This window comes from Hibiscus syriacus, unplaced genomic scaffold (assembly GCF_006381635.1).
Source record: "Hibiscus syriacus cultivar Baekdansim isolate YM2019G1 unplaced genomic scaffold, ASM638163v2 tig00110063_pilon, whole genome shotgun sequence".
In the NCBI taxonomy this organism is placed as follows: Eukaryota; Viridiplantae; Streptophyta; class Magnoliopsida; order Malvales; family Malvaceae; genus Hibiscus; species Hibiscus syriacus.
The window spans coordinates 551,759-573,047 of record NW_024062583.1 but is presented as its reverse complement, the minus strand read 5'-3'; the positions used below and the strand labels follow the sequence as shown (position 1 = coordinate 573,047).

The 21,289-nt window shown below is 35.6% G+C and overlaps 3 protein-coding genes across 3 annotated transcripts; all 3 read right to left on the bottom strand.

Annotated features, from left to right (window-relative positions):
- Positions 1-7,683: 7,683 nt before the first annotated feature.
- Positions 7,684-11,407, bottom strand: LOC120214443 (protein ALTERED PHOSPHATE STARVATION RESPONSE 1-like). Its single transcript, XM_039212335.1, has 4 exons — positions 10,392-11,407; positions 10,145-10,317; positions 9,244-9,467; positions 7,684-8,688 (listed from the first exon to the last, which is right to left on the bottom strand). Exons 1-4 carry the CDS (start codon positions 11,293-11,295, stop codon positions 7,995-7,997), a joined length of 1,995 nt encoding a protein of 664 aa, XP_039068266.1. The 5' UTR covers positions 11,296-11,407; the 3' UTR covers positions 7,684-7,994.
- Positions 11,408-14,547: 3,140 nt separating this feature from the next.
- LOC120214430 lies at positions 14,548-15,321 on the bottom strand. The gene has a single exon (XM_039212325.1). The coding sequence runs from the start codon at positions 15,319-15,321 to the stop codon at positions 14,548-14,550; it is 774 nt and encodes a 257-aa protein (XP_039068256.1).
- A 3,900-nt stretch (positions 15,322-19,221) lies between these two features.
- LOC120214429 lies at positions 19,222-21,013 on the bottom strand. The gene is made up of 3 exons (XM_039212324.1): positions 20,956-21,013; positions 20,219-20,568; positions 19,222-20,036 (listed from the first exon to the last, which is right to left on the bottom strand). The coding sequence occupies exons 1-3, from the start codon at positions 21,011-21,013 to the stop codon at positions 19,248-19,250; spliced, it is 1,197 nt and encodes a 398-aa protein (XP_039068255.1). The 3' UTR covers positions 19,222-19,247.
- Between the last annotated feature and the right edge of the window lie 276 nt (positions 21,014-21,289).

Here is a 21,289-nt window from a genome sequence, read left to right as displayed (position 1 = left end):
AGAATGTCCCTAAACATGTAAAAATTGATGTTAGTAATGGTTTTCAGTACACTTGTGTTGAGCACCTTGGTAAGTATTTAGAAGTCTCATTGTTGCATAACGGGTCACTAAATCAACATATCAATATATTGTTCAGAAAGTTCATGATAGACTCTCAGGTTGACAAACACGACATTTTTCTTTTGTAGGGCAAGTGACTTTAGCAATGTCTGTTCTTTCAGCTTTACCATCATATGCCATGCAAACATGTTACCTTCCTAAAAGTGTTTGTAAGGAGATCGAACGGTTTATCTAAAGATTTATCTGGGGTGGTTCCGATGAGAAACGGAATGTGCACCTTGTCCGTTGGGAAGGGATGTGCGAGCCGATTACAAATGGTGGCTTAGGGCTAAAAAATAGCTTTTCTTATGAAAATTGCCTTCCATCTTATTTTAGAGAGACATCACAGCTCGTGTTTTAAAATTCAAGTACAAGATTATGGATATCGTGCCAAATTCTATTACTCGCTCAGGCAGTTCGAGACTGGTTGAGTTTGACTTTGGTTTGGAATGATGTAAGGGCAGGACTAATTTGGAGTTTAAGGGATGGTTCGATTGTAGATTTTTGGAACGATATTTAGATAGCGGAATTGGGTGCGCTAAAAGACTAGTGCAGCGACCCTGAAGTGGTGGCAAACAATCTTCTGTGTTCGTGACTTGGCGGAAAACATGGAATGGAGGTGGAATTTATTAGAATCTCTTCTTCCGTGCACGGTTCTTTATCACATTGCTGCAATAAAGGCTCCGGCTGAGGATGGGGGCATCGACATGCCAATTTGGAAATGGGATTCGCATAATTGTTTCACGGCGAAGAGCGCCTATACTAGGCATCGTTGCGAGATTGGGTATACTGCCCAATCCTCTTCGTGGTCACCTCTTAAGTCTTATCGAAGACTTCCACGGATTAAATTGCTTATACGACTCCTTTATAAGTTATTATCAAATGAAGAGAGATGACGTAGACACATGACGATGTGTAACACCTTAATTTAAGGGTCAAATTATAAATTTCTGAAATTGGTAGTCATTTTTAAGTGAATTTATAATCTCCTTTCCCAATCAGTCTAGTTCCCCCCCCCCCAAATTTACCCCCAAAATTAACTTCCCTATTGACCCTATTTACCGACCAATTATGTAGCCATCCGGCCACCATTGGAGCTCTCCAATGACACCAATCAACACCCCACCAACCGGCGACCAAAACCCGAGCCCCCTTGCACCGGATAACGACGTCGTTTGCCGTAATTTTGGACGGAAAATTTTGACAAAAACCACTCTTTTCGCCATAAAACATAGTCGATTCCAACCAATCCGGCGACGATCTCACCTCATCGCTACCACCAACATCTTCCCCTCAAAAATTCTGGTCAAAACCCAGTCGGGTTTGCTCCTCGACGGCGCGTCATCGCTGACCGCCATATAGGTGAGTGTTTGAGATTTAATTTAAGTGATTTTGGCTTGCATTTGGTTGGAATTTTGATTTGGTTTCGAATAATTGAGGTGTATAGTTGAGCAGGGAGTAATCGGCCGGGCAAATTGACCTCGTTATCGGTGTCAAGCGCCTCTACGCGCCGACAGTGCACGTGGGGCTTGTCCACGCTCCAAGGAGATTTCTGGAATTGGGTCGACTCGACCTGACCCACCTGCCCGACTTGACCTGCCTGCCCGATCCAGTCACTGAGTCAACCCTTTCGAGTCAACTCGGTCTGAGTCAACTCATCCGAGTCAACCCGTTGACTTTGACCAAAAAAGTTAAATTTTTTAAAAATCCCTATTTTATATTTTTCGACGTCCTGAATTCGATTTCAAAGTCTGTTTTTCCAAATTCGCACCCTGTAAGCCGTTTTTCCATGTTTTATCTCGGATTCAAGTTTTTTCAATTCAGTTCAGTTTCTGACGTAAATTCGATTGCTTTGTATCCGAGGAATTATGGAACGTTGAATTCAATTTCGAGGGAAATCGAATGGAGTTTAAATGGTCGATCGGTATGGCACGAAAATCGAGGTAATACTCTACTACCTTTTGTATGCTTCTCGAACTCATTGATGGATGGTAATTGCATGAATAGAATTAATTGATACATTAGATGTATTTAATTATCAGTGGACTCATACGTAAATTTGGAATAAGGACAGAAAACAGTATAAGACTCAGACGGCTCGATAAAGAGAAATTGGAAGATCAATCGAAAATAATTATAAGTTCAGTGATCCAATAATAAATGAATCGGCTTCAAGATACATGAAGTTTGTTAAATTCTCTTAAAAGGTTAAATATCGGGTCTAACTGGATATGAAATTACCGAAAAGAACACCATGAGATAAAATTACAAAAATATCCTTGTAATGGAAAAATGACCAAGACTTCTTTGGATGGTGGAAGAAAACTCTGAAATGACATATTTGACTAATTATCTTAGAAACTGCAAATGATTGAATTTAAAGGAATTGCTGAAATGTTCTCGAGCTTCGTAATAACTATAATAATAACCATCAATGATCAAAATACCCTGAACGCTAAAGGAACTAGATTGCATTCAAGCCTAATGTATCGAAAGTATGCCACTGACAGAATTGAGCGGGATTATGATGATATGCTTAAAAGGTAAAATGACCAAAATGCCCTAAAGTGTAAAATGACTCAAGGAACGTCTAAGCCCTATAATAAATAATACTTTCAGCTCTGAAAAGAATAAATCAACTTCAAATACTAAATGATCTAAGTAACCTCAATGACTTAGGACTAGGTGAGTGACTTGGATAGGTCTGGAAACACTGATAAGCTCACATGATATACTGTCCCCATGGGTTGTAAACCCCGAATCAAGTATGTCAGCCTTTCTTGATAGTGTTGTAGTGTGGGAATGAAGTAAAAACCATTGGAATATTTGTTCATCTCCTTAAGATATATTCAGTGATGATCCTGAAGATGAACTATGGATAAGAATTTTCTGGTATTAAAGGGGGATTATCCTGGAAGGGCAATGAATTGACTAGTCGAAGTGCATTAGTTCTGGGAGTTGTTCAACTCGAGTTATTTCGATAATCCTATAGATCGAAACAGATTGTAAATGTCATGAACCTTCACTTCTCTCTTATTAGCCCAAATCACTCCGGTCATAACTGATCACACAAGTAACTCAGATGCAAAGGATCTTGAATACCCCATTTGGTTCATTTTGACTTAAAATCCTGATAATTCAATTCGTAATTTTGAATACCTTTGATTGTTGAGTAATGGAATTACTCTCAGTAAATCTGAATCTAGAGTTATTTTGTATAAAAGGTTCTTGAACACCTTCCTAATGCACCTGAATCATAGCGGGATTGTAAAGTATCAACTCTAAATGTCTGATTAGAACCATTAGTAATCAATCACTATCAATATGACCTTGTTAATGTAATCTGATCAAATTACATCAGTTTCATGTTTTCCGTTGCTGATAAACTATCAAGTACCTCTGAAAAATTATTGGATTCTCTAGTGTGTTCTATGTGACATGTAAATGTTTTACTTGTTTTAAAACGTGATTTCGAAAAATCACTAATTTAATGATTTACTGGCTTATGAACTATGACTACATGGTATATGTTCTCTGGTTACCTGTTTTCACTGAAAGATATGAATTGTTCCTGATTTATGGAATCATGAAATTTACTGGTTTCTGAACCATGGTTTCCTGTTTTCACGGATTATACTCGAATTGTTTTATTAGGATATTATCTGGGTAGACTAGAGTATAGAGGTACAGCTCTGATCAAGCTGATAAATCCTTACGGACCTAAGGTAATCCTTGGGTAGGCTCTCAGACCCCAAGGCACTCCCTTGGGTTAATCATGGGATTACTTATGGTGTACAAGTGGGGATCAGTTATACAGTTTATTTCATTATCACGGTTATGACATATGATTGGATCACGATCCAGATATTACGATATACGGTTAAAAGTGATTTCTACTGGATTTTTATATGGATAGGATTATGGAGTATGGAGGTACAGCCCTGATCCAGCTGGTAAATCCTTACGGACCTAAGGATACCCTTGGGTAGGCCTATAGGCCCCAAGGCATTGCCTTAGGTTGGCTCACTTTACTATGTGCTTAGGGTAAGCCCTTATGAATGCAGTTATGGGGAACTGCATATTGGTGTTCGGTTGGAGGTTCTACTATGGTTTTGAAAATATGTTATAAACAATTTTTGTTTTAAAAATATTTATATCTTCTAACTAGTTTTGGTTGGAACACACTAGACATCCTATTCGATCTCCTGAAAACTTGATACTATGAATGTTCCCGATGAACTGAGATTTTCATGGCTTCTACTCGAGGAACTACTAGTGGAATCCAAGCTTATCCCGAAAACTTGCATATGTTTGTTTAAATAAGGAAATTTTATGGCTTTCCATTGATCTGCATGTCATGTTGCATCATCTGGTAGTATTGTATTACTGAGCTTCCCAAAGCTCACTCTGTTATTCACCATTTTAGGTTAAAAGTATTGTATCAGTGCAGCTATCGACTTCAGTAAGGGAGTTCCACCGACATTGCTTGCGTAGTACGGTGCATGTGATTAGAGGGCATGTAGGTTGTAATTTATTTCACATGAGTCTGAAATTTGTTTTATTTCTGAATACTAGTAAAATTTACTTTTTTTTATTTATAAATGATTTTATGACTTTACATGTTTTAATAAAAAAATTTAATTTTTCTGAGATTTTTACGGTGGGTTGCTCCGGTGGCCCTAATGTAACACTCTAGATCGGATCGGGTCACCTGCATCAGTCTGAAGGGGTTACACGATGGATACTAGTTGTATCATTTGTGGAGCGCATGTTGAATCTTACATATCTTCCGAGATTGTACTGCGACGAAATCTATGTGGGGAAGGATAATTAGACCAGAAAAGCTTCAAGAGTTTCTTTCTCTATCGTTGCAAAACTGGGTTGAAATGAATATTGGTCAACATGATTATTTTCCTAAAGAGACTGCTGATTGGGACATTATGTTTAGGTTAATTCTGTGGTGCCTTTGAAAGTGGAAGAATCGTCTTTTGTTCGAAGGACATTGTGCGCTTGAAGAGAGTATTCTTGATCAGATCATCCAACTTAAAAATTGGACTATTACTGTCTGAGCATCGAATTTGATAGGGTCGCAAGTACACTGCACAAGTGTGGCTCGGCTCGTTATCTACTTTGGCAAGGTCCGGATAATATGTTTAAATTAATACTGATGGAGCGCACAAATCTGATGATGGCCTTGGGGGATTTTTGAAGGATTATCTCTTGCCTAGAACCTGGGATTAAGGTCGGTTTGTGTTGAGTCGTATAATAAACAAGCCATAGATGCTTTTGCCCGGGACACGCGACGAAGGTTTTGCTCCTAGCTATGCTACTATATTCATCGGCTGGTCGGAAGGACCTGGGATGTGAACTTCTTGTATGCTCCTCGAGAGAGAAACAGGCTGGGTGATAGCATAACAAAGCTAGCATGACACCAATCTGGTAGGTTACGTCTTCCAGGAGCCGCCATTATCTATTGCTACTTTGTTTCAGGAAGATATGTGGGCCTTGAGGACACAAACTAGGATTGTTTAGATTTTAAAATCTTATTTATTATTAAAAAAAATTATTGAGTATTTGTATTGAATATACAATTCACAGGAATTTGCAAATACTGAATAGATGGATATTTTATAATATTTATATTAGATTTACATTTTTCTTTTAAAAATGTATATGAAATATATAACATCATATATCTTTAGTTTTAATATTTATGATTTATATTTTAAAATTAAATTTACAAAATAAGTATTTTTAATAGCCTAGTATTACACAATATCTTATATTTAAATACATTTCACATCAATATAAAAATTAGTATTACGCCTCTCCTTTTTTTCAACCTAATTTTTAAAATATTTTTTAGTCGTTTTCTTTTTTTTCTTTGATTTTTGTTTAGGTAACAACGACACCAACTTTAATATTGGTTGCCGACCTCCAGTGATTATTAGTTCTCTTATTTTTCTTATTATGTCTTTTATTTTCTTTTTCTTTTTTCTTGAGTCTTTTTAATTTTGAATAAGAATCTTTGTCCTTGTGACACATTTTTCCTCTGTTATTATGGCACGCATTTGCTCTGCTACTATGGCACGATTCATATGGTTTTTTATATGTTTTTTGCATACATTTTGAGGTCGTTTTGGTTATCACACAAAAACCATCTCGACATTTATTTTCTGATTGGTTTGTCGATGATCGTGTATAGTCAAATCCCCTCTTTTGGTAAAAGGTTGTTTACCGATATAATCAAAATTGTGTACCAAAGCAGCATGTCAGATTATTTGGTTCGCTCATTACTCTTTTATCACTCCGTAAAGTCTTTTATTCAATAGAGACAATGAGGTTTTTTATGAAGGTTATTGGGTTTTGATGTTGATCGTCATTCTCAATTGAATGTTTTATTTTTCTTCGTATCTTTAAGTTGAAGATTTTACTTTGAGTATTTTGGTTATTATCATCTCTAAAATTTTCTCTATATTTTGATGCGTTATAATTTTGATTCTTTTTATTATTAATAAAATCCGGTTGACATTGTTTAAAAAATAGTATTATAAAAAAACCTAGTCGATTTCTTCTTTCTCCTCTCCCTTTTTTTGCTTGTTTACAATTTGTGTCAATTATATTGATCAATTCAACTTTTTCTTCTTTAATTTTGTTTAACCAGTAGTGGCACCGGTTTTGATACTGGTTTCCGCCCGACAGTTATCTTTTTTCCTTTATTTTTTAATAAGAATAATCATGTTTTTGTGATATGTTTTCTGCATTTATGACACGTTTATCTATGTCTTTTTGGCATGTTTTTTCTGCCTTTTGGTAGCTTACAGTTTTTTTTCCTTTTTTTCGTTTAACTTTTATCACAGGGTTGGATTTGACATTGCCACGACTGATCAAGATATCGTATATTTGTTATCTTGTTGATCTTCCCTGCTTTGGACCCTCGTATTGATTTGGATACACGTTTTGCGCTCGTGTATAGTTTTCTCCCGTTGCTTGACTCTGATTTGCGATTTTTCGGTGGTCTTTTAGTAGTGTCATCCCTTTTTGTGGTTTTTTTACCGATACAGACAGATTTGTTCGTATCTTTATTTTACTCGAGCATTGGTTAGATTTTTTAATATTTTCCTTTTATGATCCTTGTGTGATCTAGGTGGCTAGTTTTTGTGTTAAAGATTATAGGAAAATGCCCTAACTATAATTTAGTTTACGTTTACGATTATGTTCATAAATCTTCATTGTAATTCTGGATATTTTTATATTTTTAATAAAACTAGCGGCTTTTTATAAAAAAAAAATAGTATTACCGTATCAAAAATTAAAAAAATAATTGATAAAATTTAATAAATATTAAATCACATTTTATATTAGTTTTAAATTATACTTTTATTATAAATTAAACTATTGAAATTTATAAATAAAATTATTTTAATATAAAATTTAAATATTTTTCGCATAAATATTTGAATGAAACTAGTAAAATATAAAACAATGTAAACATTTCTTTTAGCAGCTTTTTAAAGGATAAACATGCAGCTGGTAATGGGACTAATGATAAGGATGAATTTTTTTTTTCAACCAAATCTTGCATGCTCATCCCCAAAATTCAGTACCTTATCTTGGTCAAAAAAGACGAAGACAAATTGAGGGGAAAATGCCAACTGACCATGACTTTACGATTCGGTTCCTTGACTTTCGGCAATGGAAACGCAATTAGTCGGCTAACAATCAGAATCAGCTGCTTAAAACAGGTTTTCAATCAAACAATTCTTAATAGATAAGTATATGAGAGATGTCATCGGCAGGGGTCTTATGGATAATTACCTCCCCTATCGAAAACCATAATGAAATACTTGTCGAATGAATTAAGGACATTAGGCGTTATCTTGAGGGGCCATGCCCTAGCACTTTTCAATGCATTGGGGAAGCTCCTCATAAGCTTGGCTGCTCTGAGAAGCAAGCTTTTCCATTGTCATGAAAATCTGCTTTAGATCATACTGTAAACTAGCAGAAGCGTCGCTGGTATCTCTTGGTGGAACAACGACACTTTCTTTGCTCCCCCACAGTGTCATCTTTTTCACTCGAGCTTGCATTCTTTGCTCCTCTTTTTCCAAATCTTTTATTTTTCTTTCCATATCCTTATCAGCAATAATACTTTGCTGCAGTTTAGAATCACGGTGTTCCAGTATTTGGTTTATGCTCTTCCAAAATCCATGCATAGCTTCAGCCACCTCTTTCTCCGACACTCTATCCATGACTTCCGACCACTGGTTAAGCATCACCAACGCTGGGGGTACTCCGCATCCACTAGAAGAGAAGGATGAAACACCGTCTGCTGTTATTTCCTCTGGTTCATATAGGAGACATCTATGTAGCCAACCATTCAAAGCTTTGACATAGCCCCTCTGAGCTTCAATCCAACTAGAGAAGCTAAGAATCCAGTTTTGAAGCTCAAGCTTTAGTTTCATTGCCACTTCGAGATTAGTGTCGTTAAGATTTTCATTCATACTAATGATATCCAAACATTTTGCTTCCATAACCTTTTGGTACTGACAGCTATGGCATTCTAGCATTACCTTCCACATTCCACACAATCTAAAACAAGTTAATTGCAATCAGCCACCTTTCCAACTTCAGAAAACCAAGCAACTTATTGTCACTTCAGAAATGAAAGAAAAAGAAAAACCAAGGTCCGAGAATCATCTAATCACAAGAATTTTCTTGATTTTCTCCAATGAGATTGATTTCCCTAATCCGGACTTTTAACTAACGAACATGTGAAGCTTCAGAGAATCCAAGTCTTCTCTTCAAACTCAAAATTATCTCTATTATCAGGCCATCTATTGGTTATAGTTGACTGCAAACTTATTCCCAAAATACCAACCAGGTTCCGAAATATCTACATCTAATTAGTCTGAAAATTCAAGTATTATGATAAATGAATCAGTTAAAATGTATCTAGGGAAGATACAGCCTCCTACTGTAAATGCAAGTCACTCCAAACCTAATTGTTTTATCTTTTTTCCTACAACTTTGGTACGTTGAAAAATTGAACAGTGATGTACTCTCTAAGTCTTACTTGTAATACCCCTGAGAGTTGCATAATGTAAAACAGAGTAATGTACTAATTTTACTGGAGTTACAATTTACCTGTGAATCAGCTCATTGATGTGTGGCCACAACTCTTCAACCATCAGCTTATTTATGGTAATTGCTATGTTGTCAATAACTTGAACTGCAACTCTCATTTTAGTAGATAAGGCCCTAATCGAAGTTCGTGTGGAGTCAACTCGGTGAGCATCAGCGCCCTTCTGATCCATGCTTTTCATCTGGCTATGCTTCTTTGAATGAATTATACGCAGCTTTTCCTCATCCTTCAAAATATATAACTAAATGAGACTGGGCATCCTTAAAAACACAACCTTGTGTAGATATAAGGCTAAAGATGGAGGAAAAACTGAAGTATATTGGACAACAATCCAACATGCTCATCATAATATTATGTTTCTAAACAGTCTTACTTCAGTGAAGGATTCCAAAACTGGGTCGGATAAGCTGCATGAAAAAAAATATAATGCTTGAAACTTGGATTTTAGAGCATTGTACAGGCGCTGCCTAAATCATTGTGAAACACTGTACTTTCAGGAACTGTCTCTGTCGAATCAAAATGAGTGATGTGTGTACCCTTCAGGTTTAAAATTTCAACTGTACGGAGTTGATCGCAAACAATTCAAGCCTATGGCTAAGGCTCTTTCCAGTGGGTAAGTTTGTGTCCAAATATATATAACAGCCGATTTGGTGGAAAACAGATCAATTTCATAGATTACATGAAAATATAGCAGTTTTGTGATCACTGTTATCAATATATATATGTGCTATAAAACATATCAATTCTGCCTGAAAAGCAAAACCTTTTAAAGTATAAATCAAGCTTATAAACTTTGGTTAAGTATTTACCGAGTCGTTCATCTTTTCGAAACACAAACACGAACTAAAAGAAAAAGGTGAAAAGACAGTAAAATTTAAAAGCATCTTGATTCTTTAACCATACCTTGACTTCATCATGGAGCTTCTTCTCCCACATACACAGTTTCCTCAGAGTAGATGAAAGATTCTGTGAACTAAAAACCTCATCATTATCCATAGAATCAATCTTCTCTTTTGGCAGCGAGGACTCTGTTTCCGATGAATTTGAAGTAACCATATGAAATATCTTCGCAGGACCTAAATGAACCATTGAATTGAAGAAATCATAAAAACTATGTAGCCAAACCGGCAGAGAATGTTAGAAACTATACCTTGATAAAAAGACTTTTTGTGATGATAACGAAATTTTCCAGTGTCAAGCATATCCAAAACTTCATTTCCGGACACCGAAGCTTTCTCAAACAGGGCCTGTAATTCTTTGATTACCTCAGAGACACTTTGTTTACCGCTTTGGTTTCTGGGTTCATCTGTAGCAGCCTTGTTTTGAACCTTGTCAACCTCTGCATCACCGTTCTTTACTGGAACAGCTTCTCTGCTCGGATTTTCTCTTTTTTCTTCAGTATAATCTGTAGTAGATTTCTCGTCTCCGTGAATTTGCTTTAATGCCTGTGCTTCAAAACGGTCATCAGCTCCTTCTCCCTTCACTGGTTTGCTCGAAAAATAAGGCAACTCGTATCTCTCGTAAATTTCATCAAAAAAGTTCAAGTAATCCCAAGCCGCGCTCCTCGGAGCCGGAGGTGGAGGTGTTTTCCAGCCCGAGCCACTGATTTCTCTGCTTTGGTTCGTATTAGCATGATAATCATGATTAGACAAAGGATATAATGTTAAGAACCCCTGGTTAAGATAACTTATATGGATTTCGTTAATATATTTACTAAAATCTTCGCCCGACTCTTCTTCTTCTGAATCAGTATCGAATTGAATGTGCGAATCTGAGTTAGAACTCGAAAAAGAATGGTCAGGTGAGGACAGCGGCGAACGTAGCTTCGGCGGCTGCTCGATGGAGACGGTAGAGTCATCGCCGGACGAAGATTTGAGACATTGATCGAAGAAATGGTGGAGAGCTGGGCCCAGAGTCTTGAGCGACTGCATGTATGCCATGTGTGCATCGGCAAGGGCGTAGCTTTGCTGGAGAGCGTCTTGGATGAAGTTACAGCGGTCGCGGCACAAACAGACCGCCGGTAGCTGGTCGAGTTTCGAGGTTACGCAACCCATTAAAACCGATCACTTGAACCCAAAAGAACGATGAAGATTTTGGAGGTCTCAGTTTCTTTTTCCTAATAAAGTCTCTCTCTCTCAAGTAACGGCAAGGGCTCTTGGGAAGCAGAAATGAAAATGGAGATTAATGGAGGAGGCTGAGGCAGCCGTTACCAATTGTTCTCCAATATTGTGGAGCATTTAAGATGCATCTTTACTGTGTGGTAGGAAGAATGAAGAAAAACAAAATGGGGTTATACAAATGCAGTCGAGTGGGGTCTTATACAAATGGAAAGAATGGCGGGATAAACATAACGTATCTTTGATGTTTTCCTATTCTTGCACCAGTGGTCCTGCTGCTTTCAATATTTGCAGTTTTTCACTACTCTTTCTTGCTTTTTCCCTCCTCGTTATATCGTATATTCTACCATTGTAACACTAGTATATTCTTGGTCAGGAATAGTTACCTTTTTACTTTTGTTTTTTGATTTAATTGGATCCATGTATCGTATAAAATTAAAGAAATTAGTTCAATTATTATACATAGAGAAATAAAACCAAATGCATCATCTAAATCTCATATAGAAAAAGTCCATTTTATGATGATGATTTTGACAACACAACCTAAGGAACAAGTCCATGTCCATCATGGGGATTTAGTCCAGTGGATGTGGAACTACAACTTAACAAAACCCTTGCCTAACTAACCCATCTCTTTCTTTTCTATCTTTCTTGAAAGTGGGGAAATGGGTGGAGGGCATGGCCCTCATTTTCATCCCAAGCTTTTTTACGTGACCCTAATTCCTATGAAAGGCTATTTAAGATAGGTTCTTTTCACGTGTCATTGCATGCTATCACCTGACTGTAGATGTAGGTCTAACCTCTACATTAGGGCAAGAAAAGGTCCCTTCCCCCTCATCCTTGCACTCATCTGACTATTAGTAGGCAACAATTGCAGGTGCCATTCATTTTCAGAACCTAAGTGCTCAAGTCTGGGGAAGGGAAATAGCTTTTGTCCCTCATAAACTCTAACTATGATGTTTTAGTCTTTTCATGTTTTAAAATACACCCCCTAACCTTTACTGCTGTAAGGGGTCACTGCCCAGCAATTCCTCCTTTTCTCTTAAATGGTATCAGAAATTGTCTCATTCGAGAAATTATTTAGGATAATTGGAAATTGCAATTATAGCGACAAATGAAAGTGAATGATTATGCTGTTCGAGGCAAACTCAAAGTGGAAATACGGCAATGTAATATTCCTTAATTCATGAAGCTTGGAAAATGGAAATAAGGGCCACTGGGATTAGAGCCTCACAATCAGAGGGAAACTATTTTGAATTTGCAGCGATGTCAATGGGCATGGGAGGAGCTGGCTGTCCCACTTGAGCTTACTATGTACCATGTTTGGTGCATTATTTAGTGGTCCTTTTCCTTTTTAATTCAATTTCCCTTTTTATAATGTATATGGCCTAAAAAGAATTAAAGCACTTCAATTATTTTCACTTTTCTTCGTTTCAACTTAGAAATCTTTCATGCCTTAAGCGGCTTTAAACCCATTTAAGGAAATTCAGTATTATTGCCCTTTTTCAAAAATATCAATGTCGAATTCAGTAGTAAGAAATATTATATTTCTTTTTCAAAAAATAAATTTAAACATAAAATATTTCTATTAAAAGAAATAATCTTAAATATAGAATATAAAGTATAAAATATTGCTATTGAGAAAAAAGATCTTGAAATTAAACCAGGCCTACATCCTCAGCCAAAGGCCTAAAATGAAGCCCAAAGCTTGGTTTATTGGGTGAGGAAGGTCCACCTCTTTGGTCACTAAGTGGAGTTTATATGGTTTTTAGGTAACGTGAGCTTTTTTTCAATGAAAAAGATTTTGTATTGATGCGAAAAGTCATATAACATGAGAAAGGAAGTTATACCATATTGATCCAACAGACGTGAAAGCGAAACGGCGGCAACAAAATTTCATAGCCCTAAGCTAATTTATAACGATAATAATTTATATTAGGATGATTTAAAAAGTAAAAACAATTATTCACACTCAAAATAATAAAATGATATAAAATATCACATAAATATTAAAAGAGGTGCAATCTTCGGACAAAAATAAAAGAAAATAGAGAATTATTATGGACCCAAAGTTGCCCATTCCATGCATATAACATAGTAATTAGAAGTTTAAAATTTAAGTTGTTAAACTAGAACTCAGGAAATTAAGGTGAATATCTCTCGATTCAGTAGTGTTTTATATTTTTCATTAATATGATGCTTTCGATGTTTTGTATGTATGCATGTTGTATTATTCGAATAAGAATTGAAAAAATTATCGAATTATTTTTAATTGTGAATAATATCTTATAATGATTTAAAAAGATCTCTAAAACTATAAGACTTTACGAAATGACGTAAGATGTTAGTCACTGTTTAATAAAAGTTTAAAATACCCTTGAATGGGTGGAATGACTAAAATATTTAAATTGAAATATTTTATTTATTTACTTGTATTCTGAGTTTAAAAAAATATAGTTATTAAGCAAGAAATTACTGTCGCCCTCGCCTCTTCAATGATGACTACAATTACAACCTTATTCCTACAAAACATGAAATGATGGGTCCCTCAAAACATCGTATATGTCTTTTCGATACCATGTAAACAGCTTTTGTAATGGAAAACAAATCAAATTTCCAATTATTGAAATGGATATAATAGACATGTTTCAGTTCATGAATATCTGAATTAATGTCAAATCTTTTGCATTATCTACGAGACCAACAAACTAAGGGGCCACCGATGTCCAATTAGGTCTTGTCTTTTGTATGATCTTCAGACTTTGCTTTTACCGGGAAACTTAAGTTCTGACCAGAAATCCACTGTCAGTGGCGGTGAAGAATCTAAAATTTCTCAAGGCAAGTTGAAGGGAACAAAAGCAGCTCCAATTATTTGCACAATGGTATAGATTTATCATCTCGTATTTCATTTCCAATGCAGCATTATATTGAGCAAAACGGATGATGAAGGAATGAATAATAAATAATGATAAGACAAAATATTAATTATTATATATTAATTTTAATAATTAATTATTTAACTTAAATAATAATGTATTTTTTATAATTGTATAATGAGACAGTTCTTTATACGATGCCGAAACAAATACTAACAAAAATTTACAAAATATGAGGAATGTACACCATTAATCTAAAATTTGGAGGAAAAAACATGACAGGTTTACACGAATGAAAAGATAAATTACACGTCTACTTGGTGAGAATATTTAGCAGCAAAAACCTAGCTTTTATCAGACTCCTAAAAGCTTTGTCGCTATCACTTTCGATATCAGCAATGCTTCTCTCCAAGTCTTGCATTCTCTTCAATACCATCTTCACTTGTTCATCGTCTCCCTTCCTTGTCAAACTCCACACGTTTGCTTCACCGATTTGTTCGAATTCTTTGATACTTCCCTCAACCTCAACCTTGTTGGCTTTCTTAGACAGCGCCAACTTGATCCAAGACGATTTTTTAGAAGCAAACGCCATTGAAATCCCATTGAAAAGTCCCACGGAAACCGAAACCGTTACTTGGATAACATCGTTGATAACACCGATCAGCTCAGTATCCGCAATAGACACTTTAGCTGATGCAGGGAATGAGTATCGTCCGATGCATCGGATAGAGAACACGAGCTTAGCTATCTCTTTAGCCAACTTCTTGCGACTTTTCAAACAGATAGCGATCCTCGAGCCGCCTTTTCTCCTTAGAGCCACTTTCGCCGCTAGTTGCTCTTCTTTGAGCGAGAGAAATGATGTTTGGAAGATCCCATAAACATCGACAAAACGTAGGAAATCTTCGAGGAGTTTCTCCACCCATTCACGCTTATGGCTTAACAACTCCTGGGTCTGTGGGAGCTGAAGGATATCGTGGAGCGAATCCTGAGCGACCTTTAGGCGGCTCAAACCATCACAAAGCCAAGCTGAGGTTCGGTTATCGGGATTTCCTCTTTGAGTTGGGAAATCAAAGGGTGTGATCTGCATGGAGGAGAGATGGATCTCAAGTGTTGAGAGACCGATGGTTTAGATGGACGATTAGGGGGTTTGTTTGGGAAAGAGAACGAGCGCCTGAAAACGCCAACCATTTTTTTTGGGTCTATTTCATGTGGTTTGTAATTTGGGTCTCACACGGGGTTGTGTGAATTGACAGGTAAATTGAAAATTCTATGGATATATAAAGGGAGGACCACTAATTCAGGCGCACGCACGAGTGACAGTGTGAGCTGGATCCGCGAATAAATATTAGTTATAGTTAAAAGTAAATCCGCTTAAGTAAATAACAAGGCAAATAACTAAGATTTAAGCCGTAATGTGAAGTCAACTAAAGAAGATTTAAGCTATAATGTTTCACGCAGTACAAGAGGGATTATATGGAGCTTAAGAATCTCTGAGTAACACTTAATAATTATAAACAGCGATGGAGATCTTTTTAAGTCAACTAAATGGTGCATGGTTCTCAACTTCCGATTCAGATAAATCGTCTGATTAGCCCTTATTCACGGATGGAAATGCATGAATGCGTATCTGCAAGCAGTTATACGTTATCTTATCAGAAACAATAATGTCAGGGAAAAATAAGTACACGTTTTTGAAAATGGTCTGTGTGGTTTCTTCTCTTTTGTATTTTAATTGGCATACCGACATTCAAGAGATATGCCAGACATGATTCCCTGCTGCATATCTGCTCTCCCACCAGAGGTCTTTGCACAATCATTAACTATCACATATATTTCACCTTGTAATTCATTATTGACATTAGACCTAAATCATTTTAGGCTTAATACTAAATTAAGTGTTAAAATACCTAAATTATCAAATAAATGTTTGAATTATTTTTTGACTCATCCTGGTGCATAACATTACAAATATTATCCATTTAAGTGTTCCGATCATCAACGATGTTAATTTTCCCACGTGTCATAATTTGATAGTTTAGAATTTTTAAAAAAAAATTAAAAATTAAAATAATTTATTTTTAAAAAGTTCCAGTTTTTTAATATATATATATATATATATATATATATATAAACTTCAATCTCTTAAAATTTCTTATTATAATATCATTTACTTCAACCGTCGGTCATATCCGACCACCCATATTTTACCGACCACCTAATGATCAGTTACAACTCTTACTATCGTCTCAAAACCCAAAATTCTCAAATACCTAAATTTAAATTTTCAATCCCTAAATTCCAAATACTCAATCCTTCAAATTCGATAATGATAATCGGTCGTTTCACGAACCATGACAACTGATCATTTGGTCCGCCGTTGGGCCATGGAAGGAGGGAGAATGGGAGGGGAGCAGGGGATGCGAAAAGAAAGGTTTAGGGTTTTTAAAAAAAATAATAATATTTTTATTTAAAAAAATAAAAAATAAAAAATTATAAAATTATAATACGTGTCCCTTAACGAGATTTTATAACAGAAGTTAAGACTAAAGCAACTAAATAAATAACGGTACTTGATTTAATATATAATTTAAAATTATCTTTTCATTAATTAGGGTTTAAGACATGTATTTTTAAATTAGCCTTCATCTTTAACATTTTATCTCAGAATGATCAAAATTCAACAGCTAGCAACCACGTGACATTACATAAAAGTAAATTGTTAAGGTCCAATTTCCAAAACTCACAAGCCATGTGATTGATGATATGCCATCATTGACATGCCAATGATAACTTCATTTTCTTTATTAATTGGTAAATAGTGTTTGTAAAAAAGGTTGTAAATATATATATATATATATATATATATATATATATATATATATATAAATTGACCGTAAGTGTTATTAATAATATAATAAATAATTAACAATTAATTCGTTTAGTGGGACGAAACATTAAAATTTTTAAACAAATTCAAAGGTTTAAATCTTGACATTAGTATATTGAGAAAATTAGGATGGGAGGGTCGCCCCAGTAATGAGCTTCTGCAAGACTGTAACACTCGATTTGGATTAGTCGATCAATAGATCAGATACCAATAATTATATGTTCAATCAAGTCGAGTCAACAAATTTGAGTTATTTAAGTTCAATTCTTATTTTACAACTTGAAGTTGATTTGAAATTTTTTCGAGTCGAATGTTCGAGTTTCTGTTTAAATTTCATTGTAAATATTTATAATATTATGATATTACTTGATTACAATCTTAATAGTTTTTATGACCATATATAGTATATATATATTTTTTCATATTTTTATATGTGATATACATATATCATACAAATTCAAGTGACTTGATACAAATGTAAATATTTCAAATTATTCGAATCTTATTTTACAACTTGATTCGAACTTAAAATTTATTCGAGTTTGTAAAATTACCATTTAAAGTCAATTTAAATAATTTTTTTCGAATTAAACTGAATAAAAAAAATTAAATTTTCAAATTGAATGAAATTTTGTTTACCCTAATGTCACCGAATATGCATGACTAAGTTCGAAAGACCAAGATGAGGAACCCACTGACAGATAACCAGTCGAGAAAGACCCAATCCAAACGAATAGTCCATTTTCCAATAAAAAGAAGAAATAATGGAACTGCTGCTCGGAAACGTAAGCAATGGTGATGCTTGGGACTATATAATCAGATTTATTTAATTTTAAGGTAAATTATACATTTAATATTTTAACTATTATTTTTTATTATATTGTAATAATCTAATTATTTTTTATTCAAGTTATTTTTTAGTTTCATTTTAATAATTCACTGTTAAAAATTAATAAAATTAAATTATAGTTTTAAAACAAAATAAAAGCAACAGTTAAGGTTAAACTTATAAAAGAATTGAATGTTTAGCGAACTGTTTGGAGGGAAGTTCGTTTATGTCTGTTTATTTATTATACGAACGAAAATGAATAAGATTTTTTGTTGTTTAATTAAATGAACGAACACGAACAAAATGCTCGTTCGTTTATTTACGTTTGTGAACGTTTGACAATTCATTTGTTTATATTCGTTCGTTAATGTTCATTTACACGCGCTTATTCATTTGTCTATGTTCGTTTATGTTCAATAATTTATTCGTTTATGCTCTTTTGTTCAATTAAATTTATATTTATGTTCGTTTATTTATATTCTTTTTAGAATTTTTGCTTAATTCAAAAGAAAGTGACATTCTATGTTCGTTTGTTTATGTTCGTTTAATTAATTTGCAAATATAAGATAATAAAAAAATTAATTTATTTATGTTTCTTTATTTATCTTTGTTGGTTTATTTATATTCTATGTTCATTTAGGTGGGGGGTAAGGAAGTTGGTTTGCATATGGTATGAATCCCAACAATAAAAATAAGACAATCAGGAAAAAAGGAAATATTAATTTGAAGAAAGACAGAAAGAGTGGTGTGGGAAAAAGAAACGACAAGTGAACTACCAAATATCGACAAATACTTCAGGCATTGGTGGCCCATGCGGAAGGTCTTAGTGAGACATCACCATAGTTTGGTTTCGGGAACTGCCAGTCCCTAACTTGCAACCTTTGTTACTTACTGACCGGTTGGTTTTCAACTACCGTTCCTACTTCATTGTCACTCCAATTTTGACATGAAATCAAACTTATTTGCGTTGCGTCTACTAACGCCCTTCTCTTTTTGCCACCTTAATTTATTATTTAAAGCAAATCGATTATCATGGTATAGTGGATAGAGGTTAGTTGAAATGTTGGATTACCAAACTATGAAAAATTAAGACGATTGCCTTGAGAAAACATCTAAAGCGACTTTTCTACACAATGTTGAAACTAGCTAGTTTTGGAGGATGTAATTGAAGGACCTTTACTGTGGTGTTAAGTATTAAAATAAAATTGTAGTTTTATTAAAATTATTAAAAAAAAAAAGAATTTACAATTCCGAAATCAGATACTCCCTAGCTAAAAAAAGTTTAGATTTTAAAGATTCAATTTTGATTCGTCCCCATTCCCATTCCCAACCCCAATCCACAAATCTCCTCCGGCGCTGGTGCCTCCCACTTGGCAGCCCTTTTCATCATTTCTCTAAAATCACCAACACATTCCTCCAACTTCAAACCATTAACTCGTCTCCTCTCCTGACCGAGTTTTTCACCTGCAACTCTATCGAAAATCTTCTCCCATCCCTTCTCCCACCCGCCTTCAGCATTGCATAGCTCGAGAGTCCCGTTACTCCAGTCGGTCCGCTCCATCTTGTCAAGCGACGACATTACGTCGGCCACGCATCCGTCTTTACAAACAGGAGTGCACGGCCTGCATTTGGCCCCACTCAGTGAACCCATACTCGACATTGACGCCACCGGCACACCCAAATGGGCAGGCGGGAACTCGTACGTTCGATCCGTCACGACGCAGAACGGCAATCTATTCTCGATATACGATATGTTTAGGGAGGTGAGTTGGGCTTTGAACGCAGATTCCGAGTTTAGTTGCCTATACCCTGCCTTGTCGATTTCGGGGACGAGAGAAAGTCGGGAGAGAGCAACTTTGGAGGTGTAGTAATCGCCGATACCGAGGCGATCATTGAGGCCACCGTAGACGGAGCCAGAAGGGACGGTGTATCGACCTGCCACGAAAATTTTGGGATATAACGGTGCACTCCAGTAACCGTCTACTCTGGTGCGAACGATCCAGTCATAGGTGAAGTTGTGTTGTTTTTGGTGTGATTCGATCATCGTGATGCATCCCTCCACCAAATTAAAATACTGTAGGAGACCCTACATACGAGAAACGTGACTTTTAGATTACATATTCTTAGAATATTAGAAAAGTCTCATAAACAAGACAGATAGGGATCAGTGCTCAATGAAATCCATATACAGTTATATAAAACTATTGTTAAAAGATATATACATGAAACCTTCCAAAGGATTGGGTAGATAAAGTAAACAGTTTTCACCTGGATGCCATTAGGGGAGTTGGCCGCCGTGAGGACGCGAACTTGCTCCTCCGTCTCCGGCACTGGTTTCTGCTCAAATATCCGAACAGTGGCGAGCCGTGGGGCGGTTTTCAGAAGCGATAACTTGAAGGCATTCTTGTCCATGGGACAGTGCAAAAAAAGGTCTGCATTGTGATACCGTTTAAGAACCTTCTCCACAATGGAGGGTCCCGTCAGCTCGAACCGCCTGGCTCCACCAACCAAACACACCGCGATCTTCCACGGGTCACCGCCGGCCAGATGGGGACGCAAACTTTTAACATCCGATGAGTTCTTGCCGAAGATAAAAGAATGACGCGGGACAACAGAGGCTATATGTGTAGATGATAATGAAAAAAAGAAAAAAAGCGAAAGGGGAACGATGACTAAGGAAGACGCCAATCAAGCTCCAACCACTTCTTTATAAACATGCTGATCTTTTGTGGCTTCTTTATCATCTCTGCTCTATTTCAACGCATCAATATATTTTTTTTGGGTTCACCCGTAAAGGAGAAACTGGACCTGCAAAATAATGGTGATTAAAGTTAAGAGCTATGGCAGGTATGAATTAGGATTAGGATTAGGAAGATCGTAGAGAAGCGTTTCTGACGAGAGTTGATAAATGTTAGTTGGCAGCAGTTATACGATTTAAAGGGTAATTTGAGGATTTCATCTCATTGTATGCTTTAACGTGAAGGCACACAACAATGGCGCAGTACAGAGGAAAGTCGTTTCTTCGATTCCTATACTGGCCGCGGCTTCGGTTACTTTGCCCATAAAATGCAGCACACTTAACGTGCCAGTTTTGCTGTCAGCCTAAGCTAATCTCACCTGACCTTGATTATGTTTTGCCCACACTCAAAGCTATTAATGGTTATTACAAGAAATAACTATGTTTTTTTAATTAATGGAGTAACTAAGTGTATTAACACTTTTTAAGTTTTTTTATTAACATTTTAAATTGAGTTAATATATTTTAATCGTTCGGAATTTCAAAATAAATAAATAAATGTTTAGATACAAATTTTAAAATTATAAGCAATCGCTACTACA